At 35.7% G+C, this 25,118-nt stretch overlaps 1 protein-coding gene across 10 annotated transcripts in view; it reads left to right on the top strand.

Annotated features, from left to right (window-relative positions):
- LOC143244400 (uncharacterized) overlaps positions 1 to 21,267 on the top strand; it is a 79,111-nt gene extending 57,844 nt beyond the window's left edge. For 8 of the 10 annotated variants that reach the window (XM_076488994.1, XM_076488988.1, XM_076488993.1 and 5 more), the window contains one exon: positions 18,125 to 21,267. In XM_076488994.1, the coding sequence (XP_076345109.1) occupies positions 18,326 to 20,218 (1,893 nt within the window). In that variant the 5' untranslated portion in view covers positions 18,125 to 18,325 and the 3' untranslated portion in view covers positions 20,219 to 21,267. Of the gene's footprint in view, positions 1 to 9,450; positions 9,559 to 11,162; positions 11,584 to 18,124 lie in introns of those variants that run through there. The other 2 variants (XM_076488992.1, XM_076488996.1) reach the window with 2 other exon arrangements.
- Positions 21,268 to 25,118: the final 3,851 nt, after the last annotated feature.

Raw genomic sequence — 25,118 nt, 5'->3', positions numbered from 1 at the left:
ATTGTTATGTGTTAAAAAAATAAAGCGAACACGGAAGAATCATTTAATAAATTATGAATACATACATACAACCATTTGCACGAGTGTTAAACTTTCCAATTTTATGTATCTTTGTAAAACTTTTACCAAAGGGAAGAAAATTAGCAACATCAACAACAAAAAAGAGAATAGAAAAATTCATGTGTTCTACAGAGCCACCTATTAAAAATTCATGTGTTCTACAGAGCCACCTATTAAAAATTCATGTGTTCTACAGAGCCACCTATTTTAAACTAATCATTAGCCCTCTACAGTCATTCAATGTCGACCAATAGAATTCTGTAGCGAATAAAGTATGGACACATCGTTATACAAGTAAATATAATTATTAGCGACTACTTTATGTAAAGGCCCGGCATGGCCAGATAGTTGAAACACTATAGTTTCCTCTAGTGTTACACTGCTAAATTAGGTACGGCTAGTGCAGATAGCTCTGGAGTAAAATATGAGAACAAAATGTCTTCCTTTTCATCCCACAACATCCGTACGACCAATTCATAAGAATCTTTCCTTTATTCACCTTTATGTAGTACGGTTTTGAACACCTCGTGAGCTGATGAGAAACCAATAAAACTACATTTATTTCCACATTCTTTCTTATTTACTCACTAGTGACTTCATCTCAAAGACGTAATAATAATACATCATTTAAAGCCTATTACAGTACTTTGATAGATTCCCCGCGGTGGATAAAGCACGCTTTGCCTATTGTTTAGCTTTAAACTTAATAACAAACGACAACATAAAACACAACCCACAGAGCTTCTTGTTCATTAGTAGAATTCGTAGGCTGAACTAGACTAATTGAGTGAAAAGTCTATTTGAAACTCTATCTATATGCAGGAGTATATAAAAGTTAATGGTTCGTGGTATTGAATGCAAATATGTTGGAGAGACGTTGGAAACCTGTAGCTATATGATCGTAATTGGATAATAAAAAAAAAACAAAAAAAACGTTTAGTTGCAGGTTTTATTTTCGTTTTCCGTTGCATCTGATAACGGTAAAACAAAATCACTTCACCAGTAAACGATTGTGTTTTGCTCGGATCAGAAACCTGGTTCTGGCAGATGTTTTTTTTTATACCGTATACCGTACCCTTACCTCCAGTAGCACAATGGCATGCCTGCAGACTTGTACTGCTAAAAACCAGGTTTCGATACCCGTGGTGAGCAGAGTATAATAGCAAGAAACAAACACACCACATATTGTGACGTTAATTTTATAATACGAAGCCTTGCCGATTGGAAATGAAATAAATTATCCACAGATGAAAATTACAACTTCAAAATTACTTTTTTACCCATTACTGCACCTTTACGTTTGTTTTTTGAATTTCGCGCAAAGCTACACGAGGTCTATCTACACTAGCCGTCCCTAATTTAGCAGTGTAAGACTAGAGGGAAGACACCTGGTCATCACCACCCACCGAAAGCTCTTGGGTTACTCTTTTACCAAGGTCGCATTGTAACGCTCCCACGGCTGAAAAGGCAAGCATGTTTGTGACGGGGATTCAAACCTGCGACCTTCGGATTACGAGTCGAGTGCCTTAACCACCTGTCCATGCCGGGCCTACATCTTTGCTTAACCTGTTGTTCTTGCAATAAAGATTGCATCCAATCTGACAAGCATCTGTTATATATAACACTTCATTTCATGTATTCAGAAAAGGGAGAAAAATATGAATTACTTTGAAAAGTTACAAGACATCTATACTTCTTGGTGTTAACTCCATTTTAACACGGAACTGATAGTAATCCCTAGTCGACGTTGATATAAAATAAATTTTGTCTTAGTTTCTCGTATTGATGGGTTTCTTTTATACATTCTTTTATACATGTATATATTCTTATATACATTATAAGTTATTTAGAATCTAATATTTTCGTTCTTAATTACTTATGCATGTTTCTTTGATGGGGTAAATAGAGTTACCACCAACTACGTTTCGTAATTTCGACCATCATGAAAAACAATTTTTTTAACGTCGGCGTTTTGGATTTCGCTTTAAAAATGGAATATACCCAAAGGTTTTTTATCACCACAAGCTTTACTAACCAGGAAGGGAAATGCATTAAATGATGATAATTATTATACATACACATAGTTTAGTATAAAATTGTCTCTCAGGAACTATTTTATACTTCATATCTTCACGTATCAACGACAAAAATGAGCCCCCTTATTGGGGCTCATTCTTGTATGCCACGCTTTAATATCTGTGAAAATAACACTTCAATTACACCCTATACACTGAAAGAACGCCTGACACAAACATTTGGCACAGTAATGTACTAGCATAGCTCTGTTTCTTGACTTTGGTATACATCTGAGAATTCATTCTCTGTGAAAAATAGACCTGATGCATTTCTACTTATCTTATCTCTTTCGTCATATGTGTTTAGAAGGCATTAATTACCTCGTCAACTCTATTTCTGCTAATCTTTTATAATTTATCTGTATTAGGTTAAAACTAATTGTCATTTTATTTCTATTCATCTCTTTCATTATAAATGTTTGGAAAATTGATCCTATTAGATTTTCCATTTTGGAATATTTTTCTCCTAAAGGTATTCTCTTATTATATCAGTTTCTGCTTGCTTTTGTCATTCATAATGTACGCATGTATAAGACTGTGTCTGTACATGTTATTAGATTTTCAATTCTGTTATTTTTTTCTGTCATTTTATATTTTTAGTAAATAATATTTAATTAACTCTACTTGTAACTGTCGTTTGTGTAAAGTGCTTAGATTATTATTAAACAATTAAATTAAATTACTTGTTATTAACTTTCTGTATAAAATGGCTTAAAAATAACAATATTAATTTCTATTAATTACAGAACTCAGGATACAATTACATTACTGTAATAAATGACGTATTTTTCAAAACTAACAGTTGTCGTGTTTTCCTTCAGTTTTGTAATTATGGCGTTTCATCAAGTATCGACGGTCTTAAGTACATATTTTCATTGAAGTTACAGATACCACTAACACTTTTTTTTTAAAACTAAAAGTTCATGATAAAGTAATTTACCTAAAAGAAACGTGGCGTATTTTTATTGTTTCGGTTTTGCCGTAACTCAAACGTGTTTATTAGCAATATGAAAATTCGATACTGTTTATAAATAATTTACAAGAAAATACGCCACCCACCCACCAGTAACACAGCGGCGTGTCTGCGAGCTTCCACCTCTAGAAACCTGATTTAGATACCCGTGAAGGGGCAGAGCACAGATAGCCATTGTGTAGTTTGTGCCGAACTCCAAACAACTAACAACCAATCTAAAAACAATACTTTTTGATTCTCTATGGGAAAACATCTGAAACTCAAATATATTTGAAACAAATTTAAAGTTGTAATGAAAAATGTTTCACAATATAAAAAAAAATAACACAAGAGAAACCAATATTTAAGTTTAATGTTATTACGAATGTAATTGTTTTCATCTTTTATAACCGTGGTTATTATTTCTGAATTGCAGTTTAAATGTGATGTATATTTGTAGTGAATCCTGTATAATAAGAAATATATCCAGACGCCCATTCTCTGATGTTATTAGTCACATTAAACCCTTTCTAAATAACAGCCGTGTTTATAAACGCTGTTAAAACATTGTAAATGTAGCTGACTATTTCGGTACGTATTATTATCCCATTATTGTGATTACGCTGGTTGATCCAGCATTTACGACAGGAAATATTTTCATCTGTCTTAATGCATTAAGGTCCGGAACGTTTTGTTTTTTTGTGTGTGAAAAGTTTAACGTTTTGTTTGGTCGTTATGTTTAGCTTTAGAGATGTAATATAAACATGAAAACACTATTAAACACGAAACTACAATCGAATAAAGACTGTTATTGTGTAACTATTCTCTGAGGCAGGGAACGGAGCACAAGACGGGTCAATTACATATATAACAATAAACTCTAAGCATGGTTGTTGATTAAAGTTTAGTTTGTTTATATTTTCATGCAACAAAAATAAATAAATAACAGCGTAATCTAAACAAATTGAAACATTTCATTTCTGAAGTGTTTAATTCATCATTTAAGTCTGCGTCCTAAAATAAGGGACCCTGCAAGGCACTCGACTCGTAATCAGAAGGTCGCGGGTTCGAATCCCCGTTACACCAAACATGCTCTACCTTTCAGCCGTGGGGGCGTTATAATGTAACCCTCAATCCCACTATTCTTTGGTAAAAGAGTAGCCTCAAGAGTTGGCGGTGGGTAGTGATGATGACTAGCTGCCTTCTCTCTAGTCTTACACTGCAAAATTAAGGAAGACTAGCACAGATAGCTCTCGTGTAGCTTTGCGCGAAATTCAATCAAAACCTAAAATAAGGACGTTAGCCCTTATTGGATCAACATTAAATTCCTTGCACATTTGTTAACTTTTTAAGGTTAACACGAAGTACCTGAAAATTGTGCGATGTACAATTTACTGGCTACGATTTAATCACTACTTTATTAGTATATTCTAAGATAGGGGATATTTCAGATGTCCAAGGTGACCTTAATTATGTATCACAACTGACTTGTTGATACATGTTTCACGATTATTAATATCCAATAAATCGAAACATGGCTATTACGCTTTTATTACCAAATATGGACTAGACTCATCAATTTTCTTGAAGGAGGGGGCAATTTGCACATTCACAGACTTGTAAATTGCTGTCTGACGACATCAGTTTTGATAATCTATAAACTATCGTTTGAGTAGTATTGGATGTGTGTAAAGCAACGTATTGCAATATAAAGCGATTCGTTGACGTTAATAAATCTAATTACGTAAAAATTAAACAATTACGGTGAATGATGTGTCACGTGAAAATAATAATTTAAACAGACGAACCAGTTATTTCGTGCTGATTTAATTGTATATTAAACGGTTAACTTTCATTTCATTTTACTTAGCTTTTAGCAAAGCGTTTATTTTTCTTTTGAAAGCATACGAATGACGGTCCACTCACTCGCTTGTGGTCTTTCGAAGATACATTTGAGCTAGTTAACATCGAGTTAAAGTTCTCTGTCATTTACCCCTACAGCCGAAAACTTGAAAACGGAATATTAATATTTACAGATAAGCTGAGATGTTGCTCTTGAGAAATCTAAGCTCGACATTTTGTTAAATTATTACACCTACACGTATGATAATATCGGACCACAGCGTTATAGTCTAGTATTACAGCCTGCAGTCAGACACGTACAGATACTGTTCTGTTGACATTAGTACACTCTCCTTTCCAGTGGCTCAGCTGCCAGTTTGTATGATTACAGAGCTGAAAATTAGGGTTTCGATATACATAATGGGCAGAGCACATATATTCCTTTGTGTAGCTTTGTGCTCAGCAACCAATTGAGCTGGTTGTCAATAATCGTAGATAATTAAATTGTGGTGTATATTTTTTCCATTTATCGAGTTTGCGTTTTCGTTGTACTAAAACTATTCGTAGTTTACAAAAAAATATATTGAACAGTTATACCTACATGAAATGTTCATGATGTATCATTTGTAAAATTTACGAAAGTATCAGTTAATATTGTAGTTTAATTCGTACCAGACGTGTAGTGTTTAAGAAGTCAAGTGGTTGCATCCCTACTTTCTGCAATCTTCATTTCTTCAATTCAATAGACAATTAAAAGTAAAACTAATCAGTCTGTAGTGCGGCACTAAAAGAGTTACTCCTGTAGTCACAGTTAAATATAATTTGTAATCAAAGTTTTGATTCTGACACCACTGATTGTCACCACTTGTTGGGATAAAAATGTTACTTCAGGCCACGTTTTTGACATTTCTCTTGAGATGATCAGAACTGTTTCGTCTCTCCGGTAGGACAGCGGTAAGTCTACAGGTTTATAAAGCTAAAATGCGGGATTTGAAATTCCTCTTGGTGGACACGATGGATAGTCCAATGTGACTCTGAAACAAATCTAAATGTTTTGAGGCAGTTTAGTTTGATTCATATATTTGTTTTACGCTGACATAGGCTTGGTATTGTTGCCCTAAATATTACAGAACGAGAAGTAATCCATATCGAAACTTGATAAGTCACATTGACCACCGACGTTGAAGTTTTTCAACATATTACCCACGGTAGACACTGATAAGATCAGCTAAGATGAAATATTTCAAAAACTTGCATTACCAACAAATAACCATTCCTTTTTCAAGGTATGTTAGGCAGCTTCCTCAAGCATTTTTTAATTGAACTCTTTGACCATGATAGCTATTGGTGATGGCTATATATCTTACTCAACAGTGAGCCATGGATTTCAAATGTAATTTCATTAAGGATGGATCCATTACAATAAATAGCGTGACACCTCCTTAAAATAACTCTTTACGACTAGATGGTAGCGCAGATAGCCCTGGAGTAGCTTTGCGCGAAAAAAAACAAACCAAGCGAATAGATGAATTTTCTTGTACAATTTTTAACATCTAACCTGTATAAAAACGAGTGTTGTCACGTCACGTTCGATTTGTCGAAATACGAAGATTCGTGTGTGTGCGCGTGTGCGCGCGTGCATGTGTGTGTGTGTATTTGTTTTATGTTTTCTTATAGCAAAGCCACATCGGGCTATCTGCTCAGTCCATCAAGAGGAATCGAATCGCTGATTTTAGCGTTATAAATACGCAGACTTACCGCTGTACCAGCTGGGGACGAGAATTCATAATAACCAAAATGCTTTTATTCAAATATAATAGTTCGATTCCTATCTGCTTACTAGATTTCAGCGACTGAGATGCACTGGGGGCGTGAAACTTTATAAGTGTAGTGAGTGTTTGTTTTAATAAGTCTAAAGTAAAGATGTAGTGAGATATCATCACCTGGACTATATATAGCAAGTGCATAAAATTTATCATGAAAGTAAATTTAAATTGTTTCTGAATTAAGATATTTTATATTACAAATGTCCTTAATAAAAGACAAAACTCTTTAACCAACACAAACTAACTTAAAGGTAAAAAGATATTTTTTTGGTGTTGTTGTCTTTGCAATTTCATTTTATACTTTCAGTACATAGACTAACAACAACATTAGGTATTACTGTTGCTAAGCGATATGACACAAAAGCCTTTGCTGGAACATAGTGCTACCACGACGCACTGGGGTTTTTATACATTAGAAGTTGTTAATCTAACTGATATCTACCAGTATTCATTCTGCGAATACGCCACGAATAAATTTCATGAATCGTCGAATTTTAATTGGCTCACTAAGGGACTCGTCGACGTTTGACTGCCTCGACTGCACTTTCTTGCCTCTTTATTGGTCAAGCTTGATTTTGTAAAATTTATTTATTTTAGTGAGTTTTGAAATATGAGGTTAAGGTATGCTATGTGGTGGTTGCTGTGCTAATATGCTAGTCTATTTATATCCTTTTTAAGCTTGTCAACCACATTTAATAATTAAGAAGTTTAAGTATTGTAAACCTATATCTTTCGCTCTTAAAGTTGTGAATGGAGCCGTTAAACAATTAGGAGTTTAAGTGAAGTTTTCTTTGTTTTAGGATTTTGAAACAAAACTATAATCGCAAATTCTTTCCTATAAATCCTCTTGGCACCAAAATGCCTACCATTTCAGCCGTAGGGATGTTATAATGTTTCGGTCAATTCCACTATTCGTTGGTAAAAGAGTAGCCCAAGAGTTGGCGGTGGGTGGTGATGACTAGCTGCCTTCCCTCTAGTCTAGTCTAGTCTACTAAATTAGGGACAGCTAGCGCAGACAGCCCTCGAGTAGCTTTGCGCGAAATTCAAAACGAACAAACAAACAACTCGTTGGTAAAAGAGAAGCCCAAAAGTTGGCGGGGAGTGGTGATGACTAGTTGCCTTCCCTCTAGTCTTACACTGCTAAATTAGAGATGGTTAGTGCAGATAGTCCTCGTTTAACTTTGCGCGAAATAGAAAAACAAACAAGCAATCTTTCCTATAATGTAGAAAAGTGGCCCAGCATGGCCAGGTGGTTAAGGTACTCGACTCGTAATTGGAGGGTCGCGGATTTGAATTCCTATCACACCAAACATGCTCGCCTTTTCAGCCGTGGAGACGTTATAATGTCACGGTCAATTCCACTATTCGGTGATAAAAGAGTAGCCCAAGTGCTGGCAGTGGGTGGGTGCTGCCTTTCCTCTAGTCTTATAATGCTAAATTAGGGACAGCTAGCACAGATATCCCTCGTGTAGCTTTGCGCAAAATTCTAAAAACAAACAAATAAAGAAGACTCATCGATTTATTTTGACGATTTTTTGTCGATTTCTTTGCTCAACTATAAATTGAATTAACTGTTGTAATGTTTGTTAGTTTGTGGTAGATTTCCACGTAGTTTTGTTTAATATTAACTGTGTCTTGTTCTTAATATCAGTCATGAATAGTGACTGGAAACGGGATTGACAGAGTTTGTCTAAATTTATCTTGGTTCGTTATTTCTCTGTCTAATTCAACTGAGTTGGGTTTATCTCTGCTGGTCGAGCTGAAAGACGTTTTGACAGGCGTACTGCGCATACACGATATACTTATTAGAAGGTTTCTGCTTCGCTCCGCTTTCTTTCTCGGAATAATACCCAAGAACTATATATGTTAATGCTGCAGAAGTGATCGTGGTTTAACCATTTTTGTTGGAGTAACATTTCAACCTAATTGCTATAGTGAAACGCATACAATACGTCTTCAAATACGCCTTGGTGTTTAAGATAGAGGACTCTTAGTCGGTAGAAGCCAAAGACACTAATGTACTAGCTAGAAATTTAACTTTTTCGTATGGTACAAATGCGTTATAGAAGAAAAGCAGTGTAATAAAGTATGTATACATCTATAATAGCTGAATGGATTCACGAGTGTAAAATAATTGCAGGCCTGTAAACAAGTACGAAGAAAGTAGATTGTAAACCGCATTTTCGTTTGTTGTTATACGTTTAGATAATGGATGTATTCGTCATCTAACTGCGTCAAGGGAATTCTTTCAACATTCTGTAGTTCCTGTAAAGCTCCAAATATATATCTATATATATATATATATCTGGTACTATGAGCTAATGACTTTAAAACTTTATATGTAAGATAAATATCAATACATCAGAACCTGTCTATTGACACAACCTACAAAATAATGACGCTATTAAAGGAGACTGGTGATCCTTCGGGGACTTAGATGTTAGATCTTACTCTAAACGTTGTCTAGTTGTGGGAATACATATCAAAACTAGCGGAAGTTCCCAGATATCACTGGAAGATCTACATTTCCCCCTTCCATCTCCTCGTCCTTTCCATTATCTTATGCAATGGTAAGATGCATGGAGATGTATAAACATCACAAAGTGAGTTATGGAATAATTGAGAAAATTCTCTAGAGAAACACCGCTTACTCGTTATTCTGCTGAGGCAATGTGAGGTTTCTAGAGATTCTTTAAGCATTGCGTGAGGGTTGGGTTGGAAATATGGGAATAGGTTGAAGTTTACGCAACAAAAGGAAAGTGAATGTGGGCTCTGCTTTTTGTTGAAGATTGTGTAAAAAAAAGTAAGTGTCTAGTAATAAGAAATTATTTTTCCACAGTCCACTTAACGTGTCGCAGTCTTTTATCTTTGTTTTGAATGGTATTGTACAAATGTAATTATGTAGAAAGAGTGAATAGATGTTTTAATTCCATGTTGAATTCAGATTGAATCAGTTGGATACCCGGGATCAAATATCATTGAATGCCTTACGATGAATTGCATCGCATGTTGTTTTTTTTACATGTTTTTTTTTGTAGTTGAGCACAAAGCTAGGCAATGGGCTGTCGGTGCTATGTCCACTCAGGGCGCTCGACTCGTACTCTAATGGTCGTTGTTCAAATCCTCGTCACACCTAACGTGATTGCGATTTCAGCCGTGGGAGTGTTACGAAGTGACGGCCAATCTCACTATTTGTCGGTAAAAAAGTAACCCAAAATTTGGCGGTGGGTGGTGATGACTAGCTGCCTTTCCTCTAGTCTTACACTGCTAAATAGGGTCAGCTAGCGCAGATAGCCCTCGCTTAGCTTTGCGCGAATTTCAAAAACACGAAAAAACATTTGTTTTGCCAAGTTAGTTTTCGCATAACTTCTTTCGTTCCAATATCGGCAGCGGTTAGACTTTTAGTGAAATATTCTATTAATTAATTTTCAGCTTAAATAAATAACAGTTGATTCGAATATTCCAACTTTATAGCAGGACAACTGTGATGTTTTTTTTTTTATTTTATATTTATGATTCACTTCGAAAAGTTCTGTTTTCACAAGACTGTCATTTCGCCATGAAGCTAATCAGGAAATTTATTCCAAATGAGTAAGTCTAGTTATAAAGATTTCTATCGAACCTAAGCTAACAAACGTTAAATATTTATTATTCCACGTCGATCGAAAAACCTTTTCATCAAATTCTTCGTAGAGCGAAGATAAGATAATGAGCTGATGCTTGCTATTATTATCTATTATCATCTATTATTATTATTATAATTATATATTATTATCTTGTTTATTTCTGAACTTGATAAACCAACGAATTCTCATTAGAAATACGCATTATGAATCATTTCGTAAAACTAAACAAAACTAATACTTTTACAATTTAAAATGGACATTATTTTAATTTATGTTATTGTGCAATAGTGCATTAACCAAATAATGCCGATACAATTACATAAAAGATACGTATGCGAAAATGCATATTAATAGCTGTAAAGCGGACACGCCCAACATGGGGAGAGAACAAAAACTTAACCGATGCAAGTTTAAACACGTAATTTATTAAAGATTAATGTCACGTATTATATATATATATATATCACGTAGATCAGTTCGATATAACAGTTTAACACTTTGAGATCAAGGATTTGATATACAGCTAACTATAATCAATATTGTGTTCTAAACATTGTGTACTAACTGTCACATTAATAAGCAATAAGTGTATTTCAAGATGATGGTAAATTAACCATACCTGATTAATACTCTATTAGGATAGATTTGTTTTACGATGACTTTTCACTGGAGATGTGGGCACTTTCAACACGGATACGAAAGTCGTGTATAAAAATATCTAACACATATTCTATTACTGAGAAATAAGTACCATTTATCCTTATTTTTATGTTATTTTCAGATTAATAATAAAGGTTTGGTTTGAATTTCACGCAAAGCCATACGAGGGACATCTGCTCTAGCCATCCCTAATTTAGAAGTGTAAAACTAGAGGGAAGACAGCTGGTCATCACTACCCACCGCCAACTCTTGGACTACTCTTTTACCAACGAATTGATTGCCTTACGACTGTAAGGGCGAGCATGTATGGTGTGACGGGGACTCGAACCCGCGACCCTCGGATTACGAGTCAAGTGCCTTAACCACCTGGCCATGCTAGTCCAAATTAATAAAGGAAAACCCCGACATGAGAAACGCTTCGCAAATCTTGATTAATTTACTCTATATTGCCAAACATAACACGCAAGTGACTGGCGAATGTAAAAGACATCATTAAATATTCAACAAACTTAATTCTCGGTTAATTCAAATTCCATCGTTTGGTAAGGAATACTTGAAAGTCTTGTGTTTTCAACCTTGAAAAATGGAGACTAGTGTTACAGTATAGCTCGTTTTATATCGTTAGGCCTTGATACTTTGGTAACACTTAAAGAAGCTATGAATGTCTTGTCTTCCCAACCTTAAAATGATGGGTTAACATCATAGTTATAGTTCTTTCTATCTTGTTAGACCTTGGTACTTTGTTAATTTTTAAGAGAGCCAAGAAGAATTTTACATATTGTAACATTCTATACATTCATACAGTAAGAAGTGTGGTCTCTTCTCTATTTAACAAACGAAACTGAAACCTCCAATGAAAAATTTGAGAAATGCATCTGCGCTTTATTTTTCATAGATAAAAAATAGTTAAATTATTATTCGTATCGATTTGAAAATGAAACGAGTTTTTCTTTTATTAAAACGCCTTGCAATAATAGCTTCGCGAGGAAGAAAAACCTGGCATATCATTTTTAAATAGTTACAACTCCTGAACTAATAACATTTTATTTCTGGCTCGAATTCTGTATCGTTACATAGCGATAAGCTCTGACTCGCAAAAGAAATAAAACTGTAAGGAAGCTAGCTGAATTTCGAACGAATATAACAGTAGTGGTGAATAGATTTATACGCAAATAGATCTGATTATCTGAGTACATACCATTTGTATCGAAAGCTGCTCACAACTGCTCTGTAACAAAGTACCAGAAAAAAAGTAAAAACGAACAGAAAGGGGAAGTTAATATATTTTAATTTTATCATTATTTGGAATGTATTTCTTTTTGTATTCCCACCTTCGTAATGTATTTTGTGTGTGTGCTTAACCTTATTTTTTAACCAGTTATTAATTTTCTGCAGATTGTTGCTCGTGCACCTACCTTTATTTCTGGTAGGTGCTGCGTTCAGTTGTCGGGTTTCCATGACAACCATATTTAATTACAATTTGTTTAGCTACTTGTGTATATATAAGTCTAAAATCCATCATTAACTTCAGAAACATCTGTCGCTTCCTATTATTTTCTAATTTGCTTCTTTTTCTTCCACTTTGGTTTTCTTGTTAAACACTTGATGCACGGGAAAATAATATATAATAAATATATTCATCTGTTTTCTTTCAAAACGCCATCTAGTGGCTGTCGCGAGCCATGGCTACAAGTCGAAAGCTAGATTAGATTCAAATCAAAACAATTTGTTAAAAGAATCAAATCACAACGTTGGGCACCGTACAGACGAGGCTCGTGCTTTGTGATGATTGGTGACTAGCGCTGTAATTGAATTATTAGTTTCTACTAGAATACAACCATTTCTGTTCTTATAATTACAAGTGTAACTTCCATATGTATGAACGTTACAAAGGATCGTAAGTTGCGTGTTAAATGTTAAGTACTGTTGTACACTGGCGATCATCATTAACATACATTTTAAAATAATTTATTTTTCCCCCTTGTTATATTATTTAATGGTTAAAGGTTCTTCTCTTTTCGAAACAGCACGTTAAAAGAAACTAAGGTCGTTTATGTTAAGTCTTAACATTTTTATTTAAAAAAAAAAAAGATGACAGAATGAATATTAAATCGTTATGTTTGGAGTACAAACTTATTTCAGTTTTCCGAACCATTTGTACTTCTTGTAGTTTTTAAATCTAGGTTTCTAGGATCTTGTATAATTGACTGTTTATTATAAATCTTTATAATAACTTAGTTAAAACAAATGTAGCTAATAGAATGTTTCCGCGTTTTTCAGAAAAATGTTTATTATTTGTTGAACTTTGGAATATAAAAATTATTATTTGTATTTCTGTTTTATAAGATTTCCTCTACTATATCATATATATGATTTTTTTACGAATCTTAAGATTTTAAAATCGTAAGTACATGAGAAACTTTAAACACTTTCATGTTTGGGGTATTAAAAATATATGTACAGTCTTTAAAAGCTTTTTGTATTACCACACAAATTGAGGACTCAAAAATTTCATATAGATATGTCTGTCGTTTCTTTCCGACGTTCATTTATCGCTGTATTTCACTGTCGAACGAGACGCCAACTCGGAGAAAACAGTTTGCCAGGAGCGGTTTAAACGTTGACGTTCGTTCAGTTGGTTGCTTATAGCTTCTCAACGTGTTATTATAATTTGCCACTGGCTCTGTTAGCGACGTAAATAGAATTCTGACAACTTAGCTTCAAAATATTAACCAGCAATATGAAAAGAAGGAACATAGAATGTATTATATATAATATAGTTACGTTATATGCGTACACACAACAATATTATCTGAACGCAGTGCTCGCGTATGGACGTATTTTGAGGAATAGAACAGCATATTTTAATAGTTTAGGTGGAGAGTTTTATTTTCAATACATATAATGATGCAACACTGTCATATATCATTGTTTGCAATGTATTTTTTTTTTGTATTTTCATTTTCGTAATGTAATATTTTTGCGTTTAAGCAAAGAAAGTGGAAGTTTAACGATCACAAGTATATAGGTTTTTGACCATTACATACCTTATTAATTGTTGAAGCGACCACATATATGTTATTAGATTGTTCAGGAAAAAATGTCGTTTCTCAACTGCAAAGTCTGAAAAATTATAAACCAATATTGTAAAACAAGCTTCAATTAAAGTAAGCACCATTTGTTTCAACACACTTTTACCAACGTCTAATGATGCTGTTTATGCCCCTGCTGTAGAAACCAGAGTTTCTATGGTCAATGAACTCCCTGAAAGCTTCTTCTTCAGCTGCCTGGTTTAGAAAGAGTTTATCGTTCAAAAAGTTGTCAGAGTGCTTAAAATAATGAACGTGTTTAGGGGAAAGGTCTGGAGAATAAGGTAGATGAGGCAGAACTTCGATTTTCAATTCGTTCAGTTTTTGAAGAGTCATCCTTGACAGGTCTCATAACGCCGATTTTGTTGATCTTCAGTCAGCTCATGCAGAACTCACTTATCCGACTTTTCTGTCTTTCCAATCACACTCAGGTAGTTAGCAATGCTTAATTTGGTTGTGCCTAGCTCTTCTGCAAGCTCACGTACTGTTGTGTGAGGATCTGTCTCAACTGCTTCCATTAATGTGTTTTCAACTAAGGATGGCTTCCTTCCACGACCTTTGTGGTCTTCAAGACTTTCATCTCCTTGTCGAAACTTGTGTGTTTAGTAACAAATTCATGGCAGAATGCCTGCTTGTTGTTCCGTGTAGTTTCGGTACCTTTTCGTCCAAGTTTAAAATCGTAGAGGAAAATCAGACGAAAGTCGTTGTCAATGCTGCCTTGGAGATTACAAAACTTACTCTGAGTAGAGTTGAAAAAGCAGACAATTAAGACATCTTGTACGCGACAAAAGTTGGATTAAACTAACCAACCAACGATAAGTTACTCAATATTCAGCTTTTAAATGTCATCGTGAGAATTTCGACATTTATTTCTGGACAACCTAATACTTTTTATGACAGTTATATACCCTATTAATTGTTGAAGCGATCACACGTATTTAAATTGTTGTGACAATTACACACCTTATTAATTATTGAAGCGACCAAATATATACTATTGACTCAACACACATACAAAGGCATGCGTTGAAAACTCCTTTGATAATCGTATAACATTTAAAGTAGGAAGTGACTCTTATATTCGCATCAAAATGAGGTATGTAAATCCTTCCTGATGCTTATATTATAAGTAGGCATCTGACCTTTCAAATTCTATCATCGTGCTCAATGACTTCGTTGAGAGTTTGATTTTATGACAATATAGAAAAAATTAGAGGAATGAATAGTTTGGAAAACTATATTAAAATTTGCAGTGGAAAAAATACCAACAACAACAAAACTCTGTATTGGAATAACAACAAGATAGACAGCTGGTCTTGCAAGGTTTTGTTTACCAACCGTTCTAGTTATAGTTATGATTGCGTCTAGACTTCAGAGTAAACTATAATTGCCACGCATACTTAGGAAGTATTTTTAGCGTCTCCTAGCAACTAATATGGTTGAACGAGACGAAAGTACTGACATTTAGATACCGTGACCATCATGTTTTAAATTAAAGATTAAAAAAAGGGAGAATTCCGTGAAATGCTCGATTCTCGAAGTATTTCTCAAGGCCACATTTTTGGAGCGGAAATTTTTGACGGGTAAAATTTTGGTAATAAATTTGTATCTTGCAGAAAGCTGCGTCCTCATTACAAAATTCAATTTTGAAAATATTCATTTACATTGCCGATACCCCATAAAATGAAAAAGAAAGTAAAGTAATTTCCAGTGTGAAATGAATGGAATAAGAAATAATTAACAATCTCAGTACAATCAATAACACGAAATGGGAGTTTTTAAATAGTGAATAAGAAGTACTTCTCTGAGGTAAATGCAACCATCTAGAACAGACACTAACAACCACACTAGATTTTCGCGTGTACTTCATTTCTTACAATATGGAGCCCGAAAGATTGATGATAGACATACGACTACATACATATATCTACGTGTTTCTGTTTATTAGATGTATTTGTCTTTCGTTGTTGTGATTTCTTCTTGAGGGGAGACCAAAGGAATTACACTTTATTTTCATTCGATTCTCTATTGTTTAATAGTCAGTAGTGGACTCAAATAATTAAATGTGTCTAATTCCATCTGAACAATTTGTTTTGTATTCACAATTATGTACCCCATTAATTGTTGAAGCGATCCCGTATATACTCTTCTAAACAAGAAACGCATAAAGGATATTTTTTTATTTTAAAGAGAAATATATGTAATAACGTTACAAGCTCAGAGTATGTGATGTTACACGTGTTAAGGCACTGATTTTCAGACCAAAATGACAATAAAAGTTGTGCACTTTGAAAACGGAGGAAAACATCGGATATTTCGCCAAAACGCATACGTGTCCAATAAATTTGTTTGAGAGATCTGCATGTTCTGCAAGTGCAACATGTGCAAAATCCCTATAAAAGTGACGGGTTCTCGGTTTCCATAGCTCAGTGTTAAGCCACCGACACGCAATACAGTTATGCCAAGACTGACTGAAGCACAACGCAACAACGTTATTGCTCGCTTGGAAGCAGGCGAATCTCGATCAGATGTTGCCAGAGCTGTGAATGTCTACCCAAGCACCATCACAAGGCTATGGAATCGTCACCAACAACATGGATGAACTCGTGACCGTCCACGATCTGGCAGACCTCGTGTGACTACGCCTGCACAAGATCGCAACATCCGTTTACGTCACCTTCGGGATAGGACCACCACTGCGACGTCTACTGCCTCAACCATACCAGGGCTGCGTAGGATTTCCGATCAGACCGTACGCAACCGTCTACGAGATGCAGGAATCCGACCTCGACGTCCAGTCAGAGGCGTCATCCTCACCCAGCAACATCGTCAAGCACGGCTGCAGTGGACTCGGGCACATCGGGTATGGCCTCATCGACGATGGAGGCATGTTTGGTTCAGCGATGAATCACGTTTTATGCTTCGTAGGCAGGAAGGAAGGACCCGTGTTTACTGTCGCCGAGATGAACTTTTTGCAGCAAACTGTGTGCAGAAAGTTGACAGAAAGTTTGGTGGTGGCAGCGTCATGATGTGGGCTGCCATCGCCTACAATGCCATAACAGATCTTCTGCACATTCGAGGGAATCTTACGACTCAACGATACGTCGACGAGATTCTTAGGCCCCATGTGCAACCCATCATGGTGAACGTCAACGACGTTTTTCAACATGACAACGCCCGTCCTCACACAGCCCAACTCGCCACTGTCTTCTTGAGACACTACAACATCAACGTTCTTCCCTGGCCCTCCAAATCACCAGATTTAAACCCCATCGAACATTTTTGAGACGAGTTGGACCGACGTCTGCGACGGCGACAACCTCAACCGCACACTCTACCTCAGCTTGCAGCAGCTTTGCAGGCTGAGTGGACAGCCATTCCACAGGATGTGATTCGTCATCTCATCGCTTTCATTTGCAGGAGATGCCAAGCAGTTATTGATGTTCACGGGGGGCATACTCGTTATTGACATTGAGTGACGTTAAACTTCACCTAGTGAGCAAGGACTTCGCCTTTGCAGACTTTGGATGTTCAGCAGTGAATGTGCAAAGTTTCACACATGTCATACAGAACTACCCGGAATAAACTTGTTAACAATTTGTCTCAAATTTTGCCTTTTGCGTTTCTTTTTTTGAAGAGTATATATATTTTCTTTCGTACACTTTTCAGGTATTTTCTATTTACGAAGTCTTAAGACATAGGACACAATAGTTGGCAAATCTTACTGTTTAGTAATAATAAACGTCTGTGTAATATGATTTATGCTACAGTTTAGCTACCAGGTAGAATGTTTAAATGAAGTATGCCATTCGACTGGTAAAAGTGAAATATAAATACATAAACACATGAACTTAGCGTGTCAGTACGTAGGTAATAGTTTACTTTGTATGCGTGCATTTTTTATATAATTTTGACTGTTATTACAATGATATATATAATGTACTTTGTGTTTGTATAAGTTTATTTGAGACACTTTATTTTTATTCTACTCTAGGACCCGCCAGAGAACTTTAATATCTAGAAGGTGAAACGAAGAGGCGAATAAAAACCTAAGGGGTATTTCTTTACTTCAATCTACGACTTTATCAACAAATACGTTTATACAATCTCGGAAATCAAATAGAATCTCATTTTAGAATATTCATTTGTGTCGGAACTTTGAAAGAGTGACTTTTATGATACAAAGACTAAAAACATGGGATTTTCAAGACACTGGAAATTATTCGCGTACGAGATAATACTCTGTTTCCTCTCAGTTTTTCTTTCTTTGGGACTTGGCCAGTGCCCCGTGAAATGTTCCTGTAAATGGAAACACGGAAAACAGACAGCAGAATGTGGATCCCAGGAACTTGATGGTGTTCCCCAACATTTGAAACCCGGCACTCAGGTGTTGGAGCTCGTGGACAACAATATTCAGTATTTACCAAGTCGTGTTTTCCAGCAACAGGGATTGGTTAATCTGCAAAAAATTTACTTATCTGACTGCAATCTGAGAGGAGTTGCCAATGACACATTCTACCAACTAACCAACCTTGTTGAACTTGATGTAAGCAGCAACCTTCTCACTAGCATTCCATCAATATCGTTCAACGACACTCCATTTCTCCGTCGTCTGGACCTCAGCAACAATCCAATTAGAGCCATCAGAAATAACTCCTTTTCAGGACTTTCCCGTCTTCGTAGTTTAGAATTAAGTCATTGTCAGATTGCAGACATTGAGATCGGTGCCTTTGCTGGTCTTGAAAGGCTAGAAAAACTCACTTTAGATGGAAATAAGCTTAGAGCAATATTACAACCTACCATCCAAGATCTTCCGGTGTTTACGTTACAACTTCAGAATAATCATTGGTACTGTGATTGTAAGCTTCGTGGCTTAGTGGCTTGGATTTCCACAAATAATATTCCATATGGTGAGCCTCCTAGCTGTGATGGACCTTCCCGATTAGCCGGAAGGTTATGGAGTACTCTACTGTTGGATGAATTTGCTTGTATTCCAGAAATAACCACAACCAACACAGATGTTATCGTAGATGAAGGGATAAATGTTACACTCGAATGTAACATACAGTCGACACCGTGGGCCACAGTATACTGGGAAGTAGATAAAGTTGCTTTGAAAAACTTAACATTCCCATCTTCGCTAAGTGGGAAACTTTATGCTCGGTATACAAACTTGAAAGATTTTCAAACAAGTTCACTCACTGTGATAGCTGTCACTCCCAAAGATCCGCACGTCTTTACGTGTGTTGCTGAGAATCGAGCTGGGATCTCTCGTCAGAACTTTACATTGTCTGTTGTTGTTCCTCTGGAACAGTCACCTGGATGGACAAAAGGTCACATTTTGGGGACCGCTGTTGGATTATTTCTTTTAATAACCATCCTTCTGGTTGTTTTTTGTATATTTATCTTTCGGCAAAGGGCAGTAATGACCTCCTCAAACGGGAAGATGTCGTGGAATTTTTTTCTAAGAACCATTTCTTCTAAGAAACAAGAGACTGTAGAACCGAACAATGCAAAGAACGAGAACGAAGAAAAGGAAATTGTTGCTGACGAGAAACAGCCACGTCGTCAAGAAACCGGAAGTAGTGGTTACGGTTCAGATCAACAAACACCTGACCTCGTTAGTAAGACCATTGAAGCGAATAGTTCACCAGTGTCTTTGTCTCTTCATCGCCATCCACCTGTCGATCTGCTACAAAACACAGCGATTAGTGAAGGATGGATCATGCCAAAAGTCCCTTTTAACGCTTCATCAAATTATTCTGGAATGGACTATACGTATCCAGATTACGTCAAGAACAGCGAATACACAGATCCGGATAATGTTTACTACCCCCACTATTTAGACAGAGGGTATTATGGGTCACAGGTACCAGAAAACGACAGGGTCAGAACATTGCGAATTGAGCACGAAACCTCTGTGGATGACAACTCTAGTCACAGGTTTCCAAGTTCAAGTTATCCCACGTGGAAAAGAAGTCCGTTGGTAGTACCAGATAACACAGAGCTCCCTCTACCGCCAGCCGAGATCCGTTTCTCTCCAGATGAGGGATACGCCGAAGGCATTTATGAGGGCACGGTAGTGTGAGCCCTCCGAAACGGCCCTGCATAAAACCTGAGGATGAAAATTTCGCTCAGACATTTTAACTTGAAACACTACAGGAAGAGGAGGTCGTGCAGCACGCCCATTGTAGATGCGTTTTTATGTTGTTATGAATTAATGTTTATTACTATTTTTCCTGTACTTTCGTCTTCTGTTCGACGTTCAGTGAATAATGGATTATGTGGCTCTTTCAGTATTTCAACTGTCTTTCGGCATGATATTGTATTACTGAAGACGGTGGTTGTCGTACCTCTGATTGCTCATTAATATTTGTTTGTTTTATTTTTGTGTACTCGTTCTATAAGTGATATACTATGTATAGTATATGAACGCTTAGTGCAAGAAAATGAGAGCTCTTGCTACTGGTCAACCAAAGATTAGTATTATAAGATGTATTATATACTCTATTAAAATATCTAATTTCTTATATATATACACACATATATACACACATACCTACATTAATAAATAAGTATTATACTACTAAATAAAATTATAATAAAACTTTGACGGATCGAATAAAAATCAATCTGTTTTTGTATAGTAATGTACCACGCTACCTTGGAAAGCAACAGACCTTACGAAACGTTTCGTGTTAACATGTACCGTTAAAATATAATGGTTTGTTCTCGTAACTCATGTTTCAGTTAGTAACAAGTCTGATTTATTATTAACGTTTATGAGAAAGCATCTTGTAGGATATTTGAAAGGACATGTGTGATAAGACATGTGTGTTTTTAACGTAGTTTCCATTAACAACGCTACGAAGTTTAAAGCTTATAATGTACGTTAACTCACTCTAATTGTATTTCAAAAGTCCAGAAAACTTATTTATAAAACCTTCCCATTTCTTTATTTTATTGTATTTTCATCGAAAGCTGAAAATTTACTCAAATTTCTCATTAGTATAAAATGCTGCAGTTTAGTAGGCTGTGTAGTGTTTGTTTGTTTGTTTGTTTGCAGTATTTGATGTTTTGTATGTAAACATTTATTTTGAAATTCAAAAGGGCTATTAAATGTTGTTGTATGTTTTATTTGTGGTTTGTTGATGTTTTACCTTCTAAACAGAGCCGGTATGGCCAGGTGGTTAAAGTGCTCGACTGGTAATCTGAGGGTCACGGGTTCAAATCCCCGTTGCACCAAAAATGTTCGCCCTTTTATCCATGGGGCGTTAAAATGCGACGATTAAATCCACTATTCGTTGGTAAAAGAGTAGCCCAAGAGTTTGCGATGGGTAGTGATGACTAGCTGCCTTCCCTCTAGTCTTATACTACTAGGCCCGGCATGGCCTAGCGTGTTAAGGCGTGCGCTTCGTAATCTGAGGGTCGCGGGTTCGCGCCCGAGTCGCGCTAAACATGCTCGCCCTCCCAGCCGTGGGGGTGTATAATGTGACGGTCAATCCCACTATTCGTTGGTAAAAGAGTAGCCCAAGAGTTGGCGGTGGGTGGTGATGACTAGCTGCCTTCCCTCTAGTCTTACACTACTAAATTAGGGACGGCTAGCACAGATAGCCCTCGAGTAGCTTTGTGCGAAATTCCAAAAACCAAACCTTATACTACTAAATTAGGGACGGCTAGCACAGATAGCTCTCGTGTGGCTTTGCGAGAAATTACAAAACAAACAACAACAAACATTTTCAAAATATTAGAGGAAATTTATCGTTTACCAATACACTGAGAGTTCTATAATGTGTAGTTTATCGTTTACCAATACACTGAGAGTTCTATAATGTGTAGTTTATCGTTTACCAATACACTGAGAGTTCTATAATGTGTAGTTTATCGTTTACCACAATACACTGAGAGTTCTATAATGTGTAGTTTATCGTTTACCAATGCACTGAGAGTTCTATAATGTGTAGTTTATGGTTTACCAATGCACTGAGAGTTCTATAATGTGTATTTTTATAGCGTGGCGTGAGGATTGTTGGTATCATGTACGTCTTTTGCAAGATTCTTTTACGTATAGGTATTCAATCGGTATACTCGTTTAGAATGATGGAATAGCTCATTCATCATCAGAGGTGAAGACAGTTGCTAGTAAAAACGAACAAAAAATATACGTTAGAGTAAAACCACACTGCCACACAGACTTAGTCGTAGTTAAGTGGGGGTGAACTTACGAGATATAGCAATACTTGATACGAGTTGCATACTTTAAAAATTATTTATATACATACTGACCGTTAGACGAAGATTGGTTCTTTCGTGTAGATACTTATTGAACAAAGACCAGTATAAATTTCAAAGTCATTATGAGCTGTAACTTCGTCTGCTATTAAAGTTCACATTTTTCTAATTATTTCAGTACCGTTGTACTTCACCCGACTTCTACATTCTTGGATTTATAATTTGACATTTTTCTAATAATCATAGTTATATTACTTAACTGCTGTACTCAAACCCGACTTCTACATTTTTGGGCTTTTATATGCAATATTGAAAAAACAACAAGTAGGTATTTTCTCGAAAATGCAATTGTTTCGATTAATTGACAATTGATTACCAAAATATATTAAAAACACAACAACGAAGATACTAACACAGGCGTGCGAATTTAAACTTTATAAAAGTTGTTTTGGTTTTAATAATGGATATTTCATGATACAGCTACACAGATTTCGCAAATAATTTTTTCTATCACGTAAGGATTTTTTTTTTTACAATCAGCAAAAGGAAAAAAAAAACTTGCATCAAATTATTATGTCGTTTAACACAATGAGCATTTCTTCTTCTTCTTCTTCTTCTTATTATTATGTTTGTTGTTTTTGGGGCTCTCGAATAACTGATAATACTCTTACGTCGCGATTGGTTTATGGAAATCTATAGCCAGTGGTTGTTAACATCACAAACGTAACAAAATGTGACCCCGATTTCAATCAATATGTTTCGTTTATGTGAAATTACATTTTGTGAAAAATCTCTACGTGTTGGATAAAAACGGATATCGTTTTCGGATTGAGCATCAGGATTGCTGTAGAACGTGTAAACATTTCTGAGGGTCGTGGGATCGAATCCTCGTCATACCAAACAAGTTCGCCCTTTCAGCCGTAGGGGAATTATAATGTATGGTCAATCCCACTATTCATTGGCAAAAGAGTAGCCCAAGAGTTGGCGATGGGTGGTAATGACTAGTTGCCTTCATTCTAGTCTTATATTGCTAAATTAGGGACGGCTGGCGCAGATAGCCCTCGTGTAGCTTTACGCGAAATTCAAAAAGACAAACAAACAGTTTCGCTTGACAGCCTGTAGTCCTTAACGTTATGAGTGAGATTTAATTGTCCATTTTATATCCTGAATTAATATACCAATACTTTATAAGTATTACAGGTAGAGAAAGGAGACGAAACAACTCTCAATTTTTCAAGTATTAAGTAACGTACATACAACGTACACCTCCTAACTTGTTGTTTTCATCCATTAGTGAGTAACGCATCGCATCTCCCTATACCAAAAAAGTGTTTTTTCTTTTATAGAGCAATTTGTGTTAAAAACAAAACCATTTTTTTTATTGTTGTAAACAAAAATTCCGAGTTTTAACCTAAACTTAAACAAATTACAAATTATATTTTCCACATAGTCTTTGTTTTAGAACAAAGCCACAGTAGGCTATCTGACTTATTCGTGCGGGGAATCAAACCTCGGATTTTAGTAAATTTGACGCTGTTCCACCGGAGACACTCTACCCAGCCAGACGCAGTATTGGCCTCTTATAAATTAGTACAGTTAGAGAAGTCTAAATCTATTTCACTGCAAGGAATTCAGTATCGATTTAACTCAGAAGTTCGATTCGAAAAAGAGAAGAAAACACTTATTCGAGACATTTGAAGATAAAAGAAAAAAAACGTTTTCAACGATGGATTAGCTAATATATTCAAATACTATTAGAAAGTAATCATATTAATTCTATATCTCAAATTTTGGTCAAGGACAAAGTAAAGTAAGTTGTGTTTATAAGTGTTTTTAAATGTTATTAACGATACAAAATAACATAATTTTATTAGCACCACAACTGAATTCATTTCCTAGAATCCACGTATTTTGTTTATTTGTAGTTAAGCACAAGGTTTAACTACAAACAATGGACTATCAGTGCTCTGACCACCACGGGTATCGAAATCCATTGAAAGACCGCAGTCACCGGGGTAGATAGCCATGTATTTCAAAAAAATAATTCTTTATTTTTATTCACTTAGTAAAGATTTCCTTAAGAGACCGCTAAGTTTGTGTATTAAGAAAACTTTTGACATCTGTTAATGCGATTAGTTTCAAGTTCGAGACTCGTAAAACTGGTTTTAGGCTGATGTTTTTGAGTACAAGATTTGCATGGAGACCAGGGATGCAGTATTGAAGAGAAACTCAATATGTTCTGTACATATCACTTCTAATCACTTTCTTCTTTTGTGGTTAATAACTTCCAACTCATAAAGGAAATTACAGTTAAATATTCAATATTGTATGGAACTATTTTTCGTAGTAGAAGCATTAAAAGTAAACGATAAAAAAAGAGTCACAACATCACACCCCAAAGACTTTTCACACATTTACTTCAGCAGAAAAATAAAAACGTATGACTTAAAACAGCTTTTCACTAAATTTAAGACATTTTTTTAAATTCCAGAATGAAAGTTTCGCCTTTAATGACTTGACTGTTCTTAAATAAATTTCCCTTGTAGAAATAACTTGTAGTAGTAACAAAAAAAGTACTATTAAAAGCGGCCCGGCATGGCCAGGTGGTTAAGGCACTCGACTCGTAATCCGAGGGTCGCGGGTTTGAATACCCGTCACACCAAATATGCTCGTCCTTTCAGCCGTAGGGGGCGTTATAACGTTACGGTTAATCCTACTATTCGTTGGTAAAAGAGTAGCCCAAGAGTTGGCGGTGG

Source organism: Tachypleus tridentatus, chromosome 2, assembly GCF_004210375.1.
Source record: "Tachypleus tridentatus isolate NWPU-2018 chromosome 2, ASM421037v1, whole genome shotgun sequence".
Classification (NCBI taxonomy): Eukaryota; Metazoa; Arthropoda; class Merostomata; order Xiphosura; family Limulidae; genus Tachypleus; species Tachypleus tridentatus.
The sequence above is the reverse complement of the archived record's forward strand: the minus strand, read 5'-3'. Positions and strand labels throughout refer to the sequence as shown.